Below are 18669 nucleotides of genomic sequence, written 5' to 3'. Positions count from 1 at the left end.
TCATACAGAACTGGTAATATAATTGTTTTATAAATTCCAACTTTCAGCTTTTTGAAAGCAGAGTGGATGGCAAAAGCTTCTTAACCGAATAATAACAAGCATTTCCCATATTTATTCTGCATTTAATTTCCTCCCGAGTGTCATTTATATTGGTTATTGTTGCTCCAAGATATTTGGACTTTTCCACGTGTTCAAAGGATAAATTATTATTATTATTATTATTATTATTATTAACTACATTTAAAATGTATGAATTATTACATTCACATATTACAAGCAAGCTAGATAAAACCAGAATTCTGTTCCAAATGTTTTTTTTTTTTTATCCAATGCCACCAGGTTGTCTTTTCGACATTTCTGGTGTTCTCTCCTGGCCATGGCTTAGTTGTAACCCACTTCTGAGGTTGCGGCGCCTGGAAGGCAGAGTTACATTACCCTGATGATGTGATAGGATGATTATGATAATGTGGTGCCAGAAGAGGTCTTAAATCTAAACTTAACCTAAATTCCAGACCATGGACGAACACAGGAATAATCCCCTTTAAGGAAAAATTCCTGTGCTCTAACCGGGAATCGAACCCAGGACCTCATGAACTATAGCCAGAAGCTCTGACCACTAGACCATGAGGCTGGTCACATGAGAAATATAAAAAGTAACTCTCACATTATTTACAGACTATAAATTGAAATGCTTAATCTCTTTCAAATGGAAGAATGCTGCACAGACATAAAACATGCACAAAACTAAATATCTGCATCCAGCACACACACACAAAAGTTTCATCATATGAAGCTGTTTTCTGCACAGACTCCATAACTCAAGGTATAAATAATAGTAAAGTTCCAAATGTTCAATTAAGTATCTAACATTATTATTATAGAAACCGATATTTCACTTTTCTCTGAAATGAATACCAATGATTACTCTTATTGTATAATCACAGTCTACTATATACAGTCAAGAAGCTTGAGTTGTGAGGGTGCTAGAAACAATAGACTGTGCCGGTACTACTTCGCATTGTCTGTAATGAAGCGATATTAGCGGTCCTGGTGCTGAGCAACTATCTATGGATGCATATTTACTACGTATTGAGCTTCGTGACTGTATATACTAGATTGTGGTATAACCATGAAGTAACAATAGAAATGTCACAAACCAAATACAAATTTTGCATGTCAAAAAATAAATATCAAATGTTTACCAACCTGATGAACTGTTGTCTCTGCATGCCTGCAGCGAATGCTGGAGGTTGTGAGGCTCCCATATACTGGTTGGCAGGAAGCCTCATCCTCAGCATCTGCGAGAGCGCTTGTTTCGATTGGTTCAGTGGACGCTCAAACCGTGGACCACCTACTGTAAAAACAGCCAAGCTAACATCACCTCTAAAGTTCCAACTGTCTTCAGGATAACATTGGTTGCGTTTGTTAGAAAGGGTGTTACGCGTCCTCAACCTCGCAACTAGAGTAGCGCCTGGGATATTAACAATTCAAAGCTGGAGCAACAGACCAAATGCAGAAGTAACAGATTTCTACAAATACAACACAACAGTCCAAAAACACAGAAAACAGAAGGTCGGGAAAATGAAGAGGAAGAAGGTGGAGATGATGACAAAATAAGATGAAGGATATGAAGGTGGTGATGAAGAAGACTAAGAGAGATCTGGAGCAGAAGATTTTTTTTTTGGTTATTTTACGATGCTTTATCAACATCTAGGTTATTTAGCGTCTGAATGAAATGAAGGTGATAATGCCGGTGAAATGAGTCCGGGGTCCAGCACCGAAAGTTACCCAGCATTTGCTCGTATTGGGTTGAGGGAAAACCCCAGAAAAAACCTCAACCGGGTAACTTGCCCCGACCAGTATTCGAACCCGGGCCACCTGGTTTCGCGGCCAGACGCGCTGACCATTACTCCACAGGTGTGGACTGGAGCAGAAGAGCAAGGTATATACAGAGGAGGAAGAAAGTGGAGATTCTCTCAAATGTAGCCAATAGAAACTCTAAAATTCGGCCTTTGGATATTTCGGCAGTTAAATTTATCTTAAGAAACAATTATTTCGCAATTGGACTAATTCTCAGAAAGCGACGAAATGTACACGTAGAAATTGAACTTGAGTTTAAAAGATCCAAAATATACGAATTGTTTTATGTTTCATACTTACCAAATGAATGAGCCTGTTAATAAAAACAAACCTCTATAACAAAAGTAAATTTTAATTTATAATACCTATATTCAAATATGGTATATTCGATACCTGAACAAGTTGCATTAAATCTGCTGTTTATATTTAGAGTTACTGTCATCATCCTAATTATTAAATCTCTATGTACACAAACAGACCTGGTTGAAGCTGTTGTGATGGATAGTAACCCTGTTGTTGTTGCTGCTGCTGCTGTTGCTGTTGTTGCTGCTGCTGTTGCTGTTGTTGAGGTTGCTGACCATAGCCCCACTGAGTCTGTGCTGGGAACATTCCTCCTTGATTTGGATAAGACATATGTGGTACTGGAGGCTGAGGTTGTTGCTGTAGACGCAAAGGAAAAGGTTACACACATCTATAAGATAGTGTTCACGTTATATTTAATAAATAACACAGTCTTCCCAAGTATTCTGTTCTATAGACTGACGCCAAATAGCTCAACTGAATGGTTTTTAAAAAACTACACAGATTTTCTTTCCTGTAAAATGTTAAAAATTAATCAAACTAAATCTGTTTAATGTTTAATTCGTTATTCCATTTTATCGCAAATTAAATTTGCACCCAGCAGTTCTGCTATTTTGCCTCTTCCTAATTTCCTGGCTATCAACTCTGTCACAATGTATATTAATGATTCACTGACAGTTCCATATCACGTTATTTACATTAGTCACCATCTTTATGCCTGACAACAATGCACAATGAAAGTGAGGAACTGAAACATAACATTACCAATAATGTTTCTCTATCAGTAACAATGGAATATTTTATAAGTATACACTACGTATTCTGATAAATTACAAAATGAACTCTACTCAAATAATATAAATATTTGCAATAAAATTAATTGATACTAGAAACTGCTTGCTGGCTGACACAATGAAAGCACAACTCCAAATAAACTTAATTATTTCTAAGCCATGTTCAGAATTTTACAAATTTCATCAACGAAATGATATGCCTAAATGTACACTGACAGAGACAGTAAAAGGAGGGAGGGAGTATTCACTGAATTTTTACGCCATTTTCAAAACTGCCGATTGTGTTATGTTTCTATCTAAGAGTACTTCATCAAACAAATCACAAACCTCTTGTTGAATTCTCATTCTAACCCCATAACCAACAATCATTAGGACATATTCTTTTCCTTTCACTAAGGGAACCATTATTGAAAATTTTCGTCTCAGAAATGAGAAATTTTCATTGCTACTTTATTTTAGTGATTTTTTTGTTCATATTGTTAGTGTTTTGTTTAGTTTGCATGAAACACTGTACATAAGTACACTTACTTATTTTGTATAGGTTTTTAAGGCTGTTTAAAGAAATTTCAGTAATATTTTATCCTCTGCAAGCTGACCTGAAATGCACATGCTGTAAGCTAAGTGGGTATGGGGTACAGAATGGACCCCACCAGCTTGTCGAGGGTTAAAAGAGTCAGTGCCATGAAAGAGAGTACCGTGAGTAGAAGTATGCAATTAATTCTGCATAATTTCTCGCTATGTAAATCTTCATTTGTGACATTACTTTGCTATTTGTGAAAAGATAATAATCACTTATAACGATATTCTCACTATATTACTTACTTGTCAAACACTATGAAAGCTAACTGTGCAAGAGGAAAACTCTTTTCAATATATATATTATGGTCATTTGCTGTGAATACAAACTACTAATAAAATTTAATAATTTTCATCTGCTGCTTAACTGCAGTTGACCACGAGGTCCAGAATACAAACGAATTGTGCAACAATTATATAGTTTAAACAATGAATTTAACAATTATAATAATAAATTCGATATATATTCGATAATTGTTGAGCTATTTTTCAACATTTCCCCACCGGAACTGAGACAGTTATCATACCACGAGATCAATTTTTGTATCCTTGTGTCGTAGAAATTTGCCTCCTGGGATTGGAACCTGTGTGTGACAGCCGTCTGCACCTCTCTGTCGATCCCATGCTATGACAAATGTCTGAATTTATTTTACAACTAACTGTGAAAATAAGGTATTCCTAAACTATAAAGAACATCATGATTGTGTAATTTTTCCTGGCTTAAGAATTATTTGTGAAAATAAAGAAATTCTAACTGTACAATATGAAACTTGTATAGAAAAGTAAAATTTTCACACATACGACAAAAGAACATCCATTTTGCTCTATTTCTATAACAGCTAATATCACGTTAATATATAAAGTAATCCATGTAAATATATAGGCCTAATACTTAAGCCCTTAAGAATTTTATATTTTTTTCTCTCTCTAAGTTTTCTATTGAAGGAAAACTGGTGTTTTTTTAAGCCATTTTGAAGACATATTGTCTATATGATTTCATTTATTAACATACAAAAAAGAAAGTTGAAGCCAATTCCAAGTAAACTGTCATTTCATGCAAAAAAAAAAAAACCTGGGCATTATACTTGGTGAGTAGTACACAGCAGAACAGGTTTCACAGTTCTTAGCCGGCCGGCTGGCTATTCACACAGAGGTGGGGAACTCAAGGCCGCATGAGGCTTCATTGTGAGTTGAACTCTTGCAAACGTGGCACGTGTTTGTTGTTAAGTAACGCAATACAGTGCGTATTAAGTGAAATGGCTCAATTCGGGTACGGGTATTCTGTTTCCCAAAAAGTATTAATTTATGATTCATACTTCTGTACAGAATCTGTGAGTGCTGTGTAAGGAGATTATTTCAAGAGATATTTCCTGATGTTCGAGTTCCAGGTCGAACTACGATTCATAGATTAGTAAATAAACTACGTGAAACGGGAAGTCTTCTTGATAAGAAACATAATAAACCACTTACAGTACTCACAGAAGAAACTCTAGATAACACTGGACATGCTCTGGAAAGGTATCCTAGAAAATCACTTCGACGTCTTTCTCAGCAAATGGAAATTTCCTATGGCTCTGTTCGAATGGCTACAAAGTTACTGAAGTTAAAGCCCTATAAATTCACTGTACTGCAAGAACTTAAACCAGGTGATCCTGCATAAAGGATGCGATTTTGTGAATGGGTTTTGAATGAGGTACATGACGGAGGAATGGACCCTAATTTAATTTTCTTTTTGGACGAATCATGGTTCCACCTAAATGGGTATATTAATACACAAAACAATCGTTATTGGAGTGCTGAAAAGCCTAGCCACCTTCACTAGGAACCCTTGCATGATCAAAAAATAGGAGTGTGTTGCGCCATTAGTGGCGAGAGAATAATAGACCCAATTTTTTTTGCGGAAACAATTAATAGTGAGACGTATTTGCAAAACATTTTGCGGCCATTTTTTGGCGAATTAACTGAAAGAAGGGAAAGAAGTGCTGCGACTTTCCAGCAGGACTCTGCGATGGCATATACAGCCAACTTCTCCTTACATGAAATCCATGAAGTGTTTGAAGACAGAGTTGTCACTAACAACATCTGGCCCCCTCATTCCCCGATTTAACCCCCGGTGATTTTTATGTCTGGGGGACATTAAAAGAGACAGTCTACAAAACAAATCCACACACTTTAGTGGAACTTAGAAATAACATTCATCAAGAAATTGCTGCCATTTCTCAGAGGAAACTGCAAAGTGTAATGGCCAATTTTCTAAGTAGGAGCCAGAAATGCTTGAACAACGAAGGGAGGCACTTCCAACATCACCTGGCTTCATAATGTAAGTACTTGTATTTTTAAATGTTTATTTTTTGTTTCTTTGTTAGAAATAACTTATGCGACAAACAGTAGTGTATATTTACTGCAGACTTCTTGTCACTCGATGATAGAGTAATGGAACGGAGAAAAATTCTCTCCAGCGCTGGGATTTGAACCTGGGTTTTCAGCTCTACGTGCTGACGCTTTATCCACTAAGCCACACCGGATTCCACCCCGGCATCGGAAGAATCGTCTCAGTTTTAAGTTCCAACTCTTGGGTTCTCTTTAGTGGCCGCCCTCTGCACTACGTCATAGATATCTATGAACCTAGGACCGAAGTCCACACATGTGCTGAGGTGCACTCGTAATGAGTGACTAGTTGGCCGGGATCTGACGGAATAAGCGCCGTCTTAAATCACGAAGTGATTTACGCATATCATATATATTATTATAATGTACCGAAGTACATATGATATTTCATGCAGATATTCTGCGTCATCATATGATGAAAGAGTAATGGAACGGAGAAAAATTCTCTCCGGCGCCGGGATTTGAACCCGGGTTTTCAGCTCTACGTGCTGACGCTTTATCCACTAAGCCACACCGAATTCCACCCCGGCGTCGGAAGAATCATCTCAGTTTTAAGTTCCAACTCTTGGGTTCCCTTTAGTGGCCGCCCTCTGCACTACGTCATAGATATCTATGAACCTAGGACCGAAGTCCACACATGTGCTGAGGTGCACTTGTAATGAGTGACTAGTTGGCCGGGATCTGACGGAATAAGCGCCGTCTTAAATCACGAAGTGATTTACGCATATCATATATATTCTTGTCACTCGCCTCCGCACACTGGCTGGCTGACTAAGAGCCGTGAAACCTGTTCTGCTCTATATTATTCATCCAGTATTATCATAAGTACAGATGTCCGGGCTTTTTTTTTGTCTCCTAGTGTAGTTAAGGTCTTAAAATTTTTTTCCCCTAAGTTTTCTGTTGAAAGAAAACGGCGTTTTTAAGCCATTTTGAAGACATATTGTCTATACAATTTAATTTATTAACATACGAAAAATATAGTTGGAGACAATTCCAAGTAAACTGCCCCTATATGTAATTTTTTAAAATGAAAATGCTCTATTTTCCTAGTATGGTTCACGATTTCATGTGCATCATTCTTAAACTGACACCTGGACATTGAATATGGACAAAATCCATCTAATAATTTACAATACTGGTAAACACTTTTACAGCTTTTATGATAAGAATGTAAAACCATATATTGAAATGTTCAACAATAGCATGATATCTTTATCAAAACAACATGGTAATTTTCCTTCTGAAGGCAAGCAGGCCAAAGAAATGTTCTGTAAACTATAATAAAGTCAATGTTAATATATAATGAATAGAATTATAAAAGTTGTACATGCCTGTTCCATATATACCTGCACTTGCTGCGGCATGCCTGGCATAACAGGCTGCCCATTCGTGGGAGCACCAGGAGTTCCTGCCTTTGGACGTCTTTTACGTTGAGCCTTTGCTCTCCTGTTACCACCAGCACCCCTCGGTGATTGGTCAGATGAGTTGGGAGTGTCCGCCTTCCCATCATCCTTTAACTGGTTGCAGTACACACATGAACACTACGCTTCAGGGTTAGAATAGGTTCACCCTCATGGGAATGCACTGTATATAATCCAATCCCCCCCCCCCTTATACCCCATTTTTATCACAAAAAATTCCAAGTACAACAAATTAATATAAAACAAAGGGCAAACCATAAAGAGGACAGGGTAACAACAATTTCGAAAAGATAATAATTTTATATGTATTTTAATATCCCCATGAAGAAATAAGGCTAAAATAGTTATGTGAGACAAGTTCGTAAAGTTTCTCTTTTTGGCATGAGTGTAAAGTTTGTGAAACGAGGCTTTACACTCATGCCAAAAGACAACTTTATGAAGGTGTGTCATACAATGTTTTTTCTACGATAGCACAAATTTATATTAAATAAATATTTCAAGTTGGAGAGCTTATAAGATCACAATGTAATGGTCATCTAAACTCAGAATCATTAAGTACAGTAAGTATTCATGGAATGGAAGCCTGTTTTATTCACGTTCATGATTTCATGGCTGTTTAAACCGGCCATATAATCAACAAAGCGGTTAGGAACAGTTGAATGATGAATCATGTTACAATGAGTACTACATGTAACTTCAGAATAATAAGGGCTAAAATGTAAATGAATGTTATATTTTTTTATTTATTTGTGTTACATGTAATATTTGAGTAATGAAAGAAAGAGGTAATGCATTAATTTCTTACTGAATGAAGTTTGTACAGTGAATATTACATTTTCTTTGGCAGTACATAAAATGAAAAGCAGTGCCTAAAGTGATTACTTACTTTTTTTTACGCACTAGTGTTTTAAAGGCACACTTTACACACTGATAACAGTGAGTAAAATGCAATTTTATGCACTACTGTAGAAAAAACTATTAACATGAAACTTCACCACAATTACATTACCATTCAAAATAAAAATTCTATTAAAAAATTTATATGGATAAAACAGATCACAGGACAAACAATAAAGTGGTAAAAGTAACATAACCTGAGGAAAAAATCATTTATGAATTCTTGAATAGTTCTATAAAGAAAATAAAAGAATTAAAACAAACATCTTTCATCATATTTAAAATACTGATATAATAATCATACCCTTGAATTGAAACTGAACATTTGTAACAAAAATGATTCAATCCCATGTTAGAAATAAGTTGTGCCATTTTATATATTTTTTTTTAAGTTGTAATCATTTAAAGTTAAATGGGCTAAATTTGTTTAATGATGTAGGTTCTTGGAGAACTTCAATTGTCATATGGTATTATAATCACCTTCTTATTGCTGTTTCAAAAGAATCTCTGTGCTTGGAGTGTAACAAGTCGCTTATTTTGACAAAAAATTTATAATTATATCTGGAATATCAACTTGATCAGTTCGAATTCTTACAAATCTCTAAACACAAATCCTTTTAACACTGAGACAAAGAAAAAGAGCATACAGAATTACAGGGCCAGCACTGGCTTTGTTAATCAAATGAAGATTTTTCATCCTTGGGACTGAAGTTTGATCCCCAACAAATTCAGTGAACTCTATTGTGTAAAAATATTTGTAAAACAAATTTCTACCAAACACTTCAGTTGTTCATATCACTGTCATTCCACCATTTTTCCATAGCTGCTGTATCAAACCTTAAAGGGGTAAATAGGCCAACATCATAACTTTTAAACATTCAGTTTTAGTATTATTAGAAGATATTGACAAAGTGTAGAACTATTACTTACTTACTGGCTTTTAAGGAACCCGGAGGTTCATTGCTGCCCTCACATAAGCCCACCATTGGTCCCTATCCTGTGCAAAATTAATCCATTCTCTATCATCATATCCCACCTCCCTTAAATCCAATTTAATATTATCTTCCCATATACGTCTCGGCCTCCCTAAAGGTCTTTTTCCCTCCAGCCTCCCAACTAACACTCTATATGCATTTCTGGATTCGCCCATACGTGATACATGCCCTGCCCATCTCAAACGTCTGGATTTAATGTTCCTAATTATGTCAGGTGAAAAATACAATGCGTGCAGTTCTGTGTTGTGTAACTTCCTCTATTCTCCTGTAACTTCATCCCTCTTAGCCCCAAATATTTTCCTAAGCACCTTATTCTCAAACACCCTTAACCCATGTTCCTCTCCCAAAGTGAGAGTCCAAGTTTCACAACCATACAGAACAACCGGTAATATAATTGTTTTATAAATTCTAACTTTCAGATTTTTCGACAGCAGACTGGATGATAAAGGTTTCTCAACCGAATAATAACAGGCATTTCCCATATTTATTCTGTGTTTAATTTCCTCCCGAGTATCATTTATATTTGTTACTGTTGCTCTCAGATATTTGAACTTCTCCACCTCTTCAAAAGATAAATCTCCAATTTTTATATTTCTATTTCGTACAATATTCTGGTTACGAGACATAATCATATACTTTGTCTTTTCGGGATTTACTTCCTCAGAATTACAGTCTGCCCCCCTGAAGGTTCGAATGTCTAGTATACTAGTATGTCTTCTTTTATCTATCAAGATGTGATCTATCTGGTTATGTGTCAATCCATCTGGAGAAGTCCAAGTATATTTATGTATATCCTTATGGGGGAATGTTGTACTTTTAACAATTACATTTTTTGATGTGGCAAAGTTGACTAACCTAACTCCATTGTCATTACTAGATATGTGTAGGCTCTCTTTTCCAATAGTCGGTTTAAAAATATCCTCCCATCCTACTTTAGCATTGAAATCCCCCAATAAAATTTTCATGTGATATCTAGGTAACTGATCAAAAGTCTGTTCCAATTCCTCATAGAAGCTATCCTTTATATGGTCGTCTTTCTCTTCTGTAGGGGCATGAGCATTTATAACTACGATATCGCACCATCTACCCTTAAGTACTAAATACGATAACCTATCACTGATAAATTCGACCTTTTTTACTGCTGATTTTATTCTTTTATGAATAAAGAATCCTGTTCCTAATTGGTGATTATCGTTTCCTTCCCCATAATACAACAAATAATCTCCTATTTGTGTTATGCCATTCCCATCTAACCTAACCTCCTGTTCTCCCACAAAGTCTATTCTATATCTAGCTAGTTATTTTGCTACTAATGTTACTCCTCCTGTTCTATATAGACTTGTAACATTCCAAGTACCAAATCTCAAAACCTTATTCCTTTGCTGTGGTCGTGCCAGAGAATCAGTCCCATTCCGAGGCTTATTTGAAGGATTTGTAACAAGCTGTTTTTTTTTACGGTGAAGGGTTGTAGAACTATTATTTACAAAAATCTGAAAGTATGGATGCAATTAAAGTAAATGGATTCCATAACAACTACACCTGCTAAAAGCACCTAACAAAAAGGAAATTTGTGAAATCACTTTAGTGTTCTTATAGCAAGTTCAATAATCCTGCACTAGGCAAATCATTTTTAAAATAGTCACAAAAATAATGAACCTAACTGCAATAACAATTAATGGAAAACTTCAACATTCTACAGTATTATTACTGTTTACTTTTTTTTTTATTAAATGACAATATATGAGAATAATCTATATGTAATATTTCTATGTATAAGATTGAGTATAGCTACCTCATTAACTGAAATCATGCACCATAACCTTATAGACTGACATGTAACATAACATTAATCAGTAAAAAAAATATACTTCCAGCATGACTCCATTAAAACACAACAATGATCTAACAAGCTGAGGGTTGCCAACTGTCCACAGAGTTACCAAGATAAGACAATTACAGCCCACTTAGATTTCCAGGTTCCCTGCAAAACAACAGATACCAACATCTGATGATTCATCTTTACTAAACCCTTACAGCTTAACTTTCTTTTTGGAGTGTAAGCATTTAAAAAATTTACGAACTAACAGCAAACAGAATGTACCTTCACTTTGTATAATGCGTCCAGGCCTTATACCACAATGAAATGTTGGAGATTAGATAGTATATACTGTAATGCTATTTGATTACAACTTCGGCCTGAAAATTTTGTTCCTATACTGCTCATACTATTAATGTCTACCATATTTTTTACAGTTTTATTAATAGCTAGTTTCTAAATAAAAGTACACTTTTTCGATTAATCTGTAACTGTTAGATATTTCTGTGTATATGGGCATGTGAAATGAAGGTTAAATAATGGACATGAAAGCATGACATGCACACTCTGATTTAAACACTTTACCTTATTTTTACAGTTACATTAATGAACACATGAAATACATCGATCTGTATGAAACAAATGCCATATTGCTAATAATATCATACCCACAGTTATACTCCACACATCAGAATGGCATTCGAAGGCTGCTGTCCAGATTTTTACAGAAAGTTGGCAACCCTAAAAGTACTGCAATGGCAACTGAGTATTAATAATAGTATAAAATATTTTCAAACAAATAAATACACAGAACACAATAAACATACAATTTATTTGAAAAATTATAAGAAAATAGATTATAAAATAATGAAATCAACAAGAGTGAATGTTAAAGATAAAGATAGAGCAAATCCAAGTAGTCTACTTATGTTCCTGATAGATTGCATACTTACTGGTTTCTCTTGTGGAGGATCCAAATCTTCTGGGGGAAGTGGAGGTGGGTCCAAAAAGTGTGCAGGGGTCTTCAACAACGAGTGTGTGTGATACTTGAGTAGTCTGTGCGTGTCTTCGTATGTCAGAGGCTTACGCTCCATGCGCACAGCTCCAAACCACGACCACGACAGAGGAGCTGGATTTTTGTGTCCTTCTAGCAGGTCCCATGGACTGACTCGCTGCTTCTCAGATACTTGCAAACCCTGCAACACACATTGGAATTCAAGCCAAATGGCCCCAATGAGTAGCATACTCCTCTCCTCAATTTTAACCCGCAGTTGAAGGTAGACCGAACTTTGAAACATCATTTCTACAGTTAACTATCAACAGAAAAGTAGTCCATTACAAGTCACTCTTTAATGTTACTATTGTGAAGGTCATTATAAACTGTTGAAAAATTGATGAGAGAAAGGAATATTATAAATGAAATATTCTGTCACTATTTGTGATCTAAGTAAAACACTTCAAATTAAATAAGAGCCAGTGTAGGGTTGCCAATTTTTTTTAATAATAAAAAAACGGGAGACCAAGGAATCGACAAAATTTCACATATAAAATAGACAAATTATTCGGTTCAATTATTAAAAAACAACTTTATTCTACACTTCAGCAGTTAGGCTTAAATTAAGATTATTTTGAGACAGATTTTTTCTCATGTAATAGTTGAAGTCGACTGCAGTTTTCAGCTCCAATTTGATTAGATGTGTCGTGCTCATGTTTTGAACATCTGTCCAATTATTATTCATGAGATGAAACATCCTCTTTATATGAGCATTAGTAATTGGTATGCTTAGAACAAAACTCGTCAGTTTTTCCAAATTTATAACATTGATTAAATATATCAGGGTTTGATTGTAAACAGGTGCGCAGGCAAGCATTAAAGTCTCTACATTTTAATGCATCTCTTGAAGAACAAAATTCATCTTATAATCAATCATCATTTATGGTAAAATCAAATGTTTATAGAGTAAAAATTTTTACATTATGGAAAAATAAGGGAGAAAAATACTCGAAAAGAAGAATAACATGGGAGCCTGGAGACTGTTAAAAATTAGGGGCAAATACGGGAGGGTTGGCAACCCTAAGTCAATGGCATGCTTCTTACGAAAATTACGAGACCAATCATTAAGGTAGGCAATGATGTTCCAGATGGAGCAAGTTTGAGGAAATTCGCTTCTACGAAATCTTAACTAGCCTGAAACTATCAGCAAACCATTCTCTATTGTTTCTTGCAAAACAATTTTGATGTTTCAGTGACAAGGTAGGAGTACTTAAAGTGTCACTTTTTATGGATTTTCTATTATAACACAGAGAAGAATGAAGAGCAGGCTTTACGGTCTTAACTCTGCCAAAATAAATAAAGTAGTGATGGTGGTAGCAGTATTATTATTATTATTATTATTATTATTATTATTATTATTATTATTTGTTGTTATTATTATTATTTTCTCAGGGAAAGCCTCAGTTAAAAATTACATTTACAATGCCGAAAGAGAAAGTACATGACAGAAAAGTGCCAATCAACATCTAAAATATGCAAAAAAAAAAAAAAAAAAAAAAAAAAAAAAAAAAAAAAACTAGTTAAATATATGGAACTTGATGCACTGAGCTTATATGACAAAATTTTGAAATGGCCAACTTATTTAGGAAGTGAAGAAAATTAAGACAAATCAGTGTATGACAAGTATAAATTTTTTATATTTTTAACAATGTCCTTTTCATTTTGGGGGGGGGGGAGGCGGGGGTGTCCAATGGCAGAGTCTTTCATTTGTTATTCACTTCAACTCTACAAACAGGCTCATAGATGTTGCTAGTTTCCCCTTCCTGGAAAGCTGCGAAAACTGACAAGAACTTTTAGCTCAGATCAACTCAGTTATTCGTGTGTAAAAGATTATGCTTAATGCAAGACGATTTTTTAATTCATTACCTTATAAAAATCACTGGGAAGCTAGAAGCAGAATGAATACACAACAATTTTGTTACGTTCATGCCATTTGAATAAATAAATAAACCAACCTTATCAGAATCGCTGTACACAGACATCCAGACAGGCACAAAACTATTTTTTGACGTCCAAGAACAATGAAAACATATATTTCCATGAACATCTCGAAATGCATTTTTACAGCATCACAATACGTTTTCTCTAGTGAAGAAGCAAAATATAATATATGTATATCATCATCGTTTTCTTCATCATAATCTTCGTCTTCGTCACCATCATCAATCAAATCACTAATTAGATCTCATCCAGCTGTATTTTATAGAAAGCATACCTATTATATATTATTATAATGTACCGAAGTACATATGATATTTCCATGCAGATATTCAGATATACCTATTATGTCAATGTTTCGAAGTGGGCTGACTTGGTTTGAGAAACCTGCATTTTAAAGACTCATGTTGCTGTGAAAAATCCAAGGATCATTGAAATTACTCCAGATTGTGTTAATTATGTTTTATATATACTATAAGTTTCAAATTAAGAGTGACGTTAGTTGGATTTTTCACAGCAACATGAAGCTTTAAAATGCAGTTTTCTCAACACTTTCAATTGACTTGTTTCCCCTTTGAACCTGCCCATCGATATATGCAATGACTGTCCAAGTCTGACAGGTGGCCTTTGCGAATCCGATGTCGATAGGTGGGTCATCCTCATCCCTGATAGAGTCAGGTCCCATTCCCAGATGAGTACTTGATAAGGACCAGGGTCCAGAGTCTCATGATCTTCCTATATCAGCACTGGAAACCTGTAGTATTCCCAAGATTTAATTATTATACAGAGCATTCGACTAAGATGTCCACTCACTACCAGTGGCAGCACAGCCTCCGCATGTTATGCAGATCGTCTGTCTCCAGCAAAAATAAAACTCGTAATACTGAAATAAAAAGCTTACCTTAATGACGTAATTGCTGGAAATGGTGATCTATGGCATTCAAGCATGCTTGACATCCCTTCAACACATTCCCAGACACTTTCTGTAGTTCATTTTCACTTATGTGATGCACTGCATGGGTTTTGTATGATTTTAACTTCAACAATTTAGTGGCATGTTGAACTGAGATTTTTGACACCTCTACTTCCTGGGCTTATCTGCACAAAGATTTCTAATCAAAAACCTATTTCATCTAATGTTTCATCAGTTAAGACCCATTTATTCACTCGATGCTTCTTATTTTTAACCGAGTCTGTCTCGTTAAATTTCTTTACAAGTCTGTATATTGTTTTTTTTATTTGCCACAGGACCATCAGGGAAACATCATCTGAATTTACAGCAACACGTTTTCCACTATATTTCACAAAAATGCGTTGTTCTAGTCTGTACATCACAACACAAACTCGCACAACAGACACACACTGAATATTAACTTGAGAACTGTGGGAATCTGCTGTAACTAATGAGAGGCATAATGCTGAGACTTGCATCATTCCTGCCTCCAACCAGTTTTCATGGTAGTGGAAGACAACTTGGCTCAAATACTATGTAGATGGTAGATGAAATGAAGGAAAGATGGAGTGTGTTAGTGGAATGAGAGCGGGGAAACAGTAGTACCTCGAGAAAAAACCTCTGCAATTCAAACTAAGTACATGTAACTGCATGAACACGATAATTTACTGGGAGATGGGGAGGGAGTGAGAACTAATACTAAACATTAATTTACCTGTTTCTTGTCTATCGAATCAAATCCTGCAATTTTATTGCCTTTAGTATCTGTGAGACATCCGATTGGCTGACAAACAACAACTTCTGCTGTCACTTTCGGTAGAGGCAACAACTGTCGGACATGTTGAATTGATGGTGATGAACGGTCTCCCAACTCCTGCATCAGGAAGTATGACGTTAAGTTATTTACATTTTTGTACAACAACAGAATAAGAATTTTAAATTTTAATTGTGCAACTATATTCACAATTATAGAAAAAATATCGAAGTGTTAGTTTGTTGTTTTCCTATGTTCAGCATTTGACAATGATGTCGTTGGCTCTTCAAAACTAGCCTAGAAGACGTAACTCATACTCTTTCTCAATGTGTGCACCTCATGCACGTGTATCAGTGGACACTGTTACCCACAGAAAGGCGTAGACCAGGGGTGATGAACTGAGGCTCTCAGCAGAGCCGCTATAGTAGGGAGCAGGAATATTGGCGGATGGAGGTATACCCCTTCATACTAACCCAACCCACGTTCCACCCCTACTTTAGCTGTAAACGTTCTTCAAAGGGTCGCTTCCGAAACATCTTTCACTCCTCGCTACGTAACCTAAAGTCTGTTAACATCGAAATAGTGTTTATATATAAACACTGTCTGTGTGTCAGTATTTAATGTAATTTCTGTGCGCAGCATTATAATTATTTCATTAAACAACAGCACATGTGAACACTTCATTTGTTATAATACCAACTACTGGTATACAATATGCGACATGATTTTATAACTACTATACTGATATCGAATAGCATTCGTATTTTGAGGTGAATGAACTAAGAAAATCAGTTGAATTCATATCTTCCAAGTTCGACAGTCTTAGAGAGGAATTGGCGCACACAAGACATGGACTCAACTCCACGCAGGAGGAGATGAAGAGGCTAGTGCAAGAAAATGACCATCTCAAACAGGAAGTGAGTGATCTGCAGCAGTACACACGCAGAGACAATATAATGCTATTTGGAGTTCCGGAGATCGATTAACAATCAACTTATGAAGTCATTGACCAAATATCGGAGGAATTCATAGGCGGTAGTGAATTGGTGCAACATGATGTAAGCGTAGCACATGGCATACCATCCAGGCCAGGGAAGACGCGTCCCATTGTCATCCACTTCACAAAGAGGAGAAGTCGTGATGAATGGCTCCAGCTGTTCAATAATGAGGCCAAAAATGATGGCAGCGGTCCTGGGATTGCGACAAAGAAAGTCAACAGGGACCTTCCGGCAGGAAGAATCACAGCATTTGACCAACTGACAGCAGTGACCAGAGACCTTTTGAACAAGACAAGGGTTGCAAGAAAAGATGAAGCCAGTCCCGTGAGTAAAATCACTAATGTTGACGATGTAAATAATTTGTAAATAGTATTGTGTCGGTACCAAGGTTTTATTTTATATAATATAATTGACTTAACAATGGCTAGTAATACTGTATTAAATGAAATCCATCAGTGCAAATTTAATAATAATAACACAATGGTTTTTACTTCACTGCAATGAGTATACTGCCAATATACTATCAGATCTTAAAATATTTCATTTAAACTTATAGTGACCTAATTCCTGTTTTCCTCATTCTCTTAATAACCAGAATTTCAATCATATTACGAACATTTTAATTTGTTGTAATAATTAAAGTTTTTTTTAAGTATTCGTAAACACTAATAAATAACTCCTTTCACTTGGCTCCACGTATCCGCTCCCTTTCTAAACATGTCGCTCAACTAGGCACAGAAGCAATTCCGCTGTTAGAATTGAAAATTACTGTTTGAATATGTACAGAGTGAACAGACAACAGCTACGATGACTACTCTCTCAATACACAACGATTGGCTTGCAAGCAACTACACCCGAACGCATTGACACACTGCCAGTCAGTCATCCCAATGGACAGGTCAGAAGAGAGGGGGTGGTACGTGCAAAAATGTGCTATGTACGACCCGCCAATATCTTTGCTCTGTACTATAGTGTTGTTGTTGCTGTCAAGGATGTAGCCGCTTTGACCAAATAGTTCTCATCAGCACGAGGGTAGGGGAAGTCTGCGACAGTGCGATATTGAAAGACTAGTCAGTCAGCTCTGTATGAACAAGCACTCTTCTTGTTCAGGTATGAATTTATATGAGAGAAATGCAATGAGTGTTTTCCGTTAAAGAGAAAAATGTTTATTGGAATAATAAACTTACTTCTTTGCGTCAAATAGATTTATTTACATCTTACATTTTGGAGGAACAAACTGCTTTCGTAGAAAGCTGACAACATATTCTCTTTGCAAGTTTATGAATGTATGCATTAATTTTCTTAGCCATCATTAACCGAAGATAATTAGACAAATGTTCACCAGTCATTCTGCTACGAATATGTGACTTTGTTAATTTCATTAATGAAAATGCAGCTTCACAAACGAAAGTCGTCGCGAACAATGAAAACATATTTGCAACAAAAGCACCTAATGTAGGAAATAGACGTGTTCTTGCAGCAGCTTTCCAAAATTCATCAATTGTAGATGTCACTTCCTTATCTTCCAATGCAGAGTCTCACTGTAGTTCGATAAGTTCAGAAGCAAAATCTTCTGAATAAGGCCTGTAACACACTTGAAGAGTTTTCGCTAGCGAGAAATGTGTTGCTAGAAAGAGGCGAAGAGCCTTCCTCCACACACTTGGCGAGTTCTCGCTATCACAGATTACACCTCGCTATATTCATCTATGCACTGCCTTCATGCAGAAAGCATTTTTTCTGATTATAGTAATGATTCGTTGGGGGAAATATTATAGGTTATGTATTTACGTATATTGTCGTACTTAAATATATAACCTGTAAGTATATTGTCGTACTTTACAAATTACGTACAAAAGCTTTGTTGAATCTGAATATTCAGATGATGAGGAATGAAGTTACATGAACATATTTTGTTAATGAAAAGAA

At 35.8% G+C, this 18669-nt stretch overlaps 1 protein-coding gene across 11 annotated transcripts in view; it reads right to left on the bottom strand.

Moving 5' to 3' along the window:
- kto (mediator complex subunit kohtalo) overlaps positions 1-18669 on the bottom strand; it is a 136835-nt gene that overhangs the window by 33228 nt on the left and 84938 nt on the right. For 7 of the 11 annotated variants that reach the window (XM_069831619.1, XM_069831617.1, XM_069831618.1 and 4 more), the window contains 5 exons: positions 15707-15865; positions 12001-12243; positions 7250-7459; positions 2340-2520; positions 1207-1354 (listed from right to left, as the gene is read on the bottom strand). In XM_069831619.1, the coding sequence (XP_069687720.1) occupies positions 1207-1354; positions 2340-2520; positions 7250-7459; positions 12001-12243; positions 15707-15865 (941 nt within the window). The remainder of the gene's footprint in view (positions 1-1206; positions 1355-2339; positions 2521-7249; positions 7460-12000; positions 12244-15706; positions 15866-18669) is intronic. The other 4 variants (XM_069831625.1, XM_069831628.1, XM_069831620.1 and 1 more) reach the window with 3 other exon arrangements.

This window comes from Periplaneta americana, chromosome 7, assembly GCF_040183065.1.
Source record: "Periplaneta americana isolate PAMFEO1 chromosome 7, P.americana_PAMFEO1_priV1, whole genome shotgun sequence".
NCBI lineage: Eukaryota > Metazoa > Arthropoda > Insecta > Blattodea > Blattidae > Periplaneta > Periplaneta americana.
Note: the sequence above shows the minus strand (reverse complement) of the source record. Positions and strands in the feature narration are given on the sequence as shown.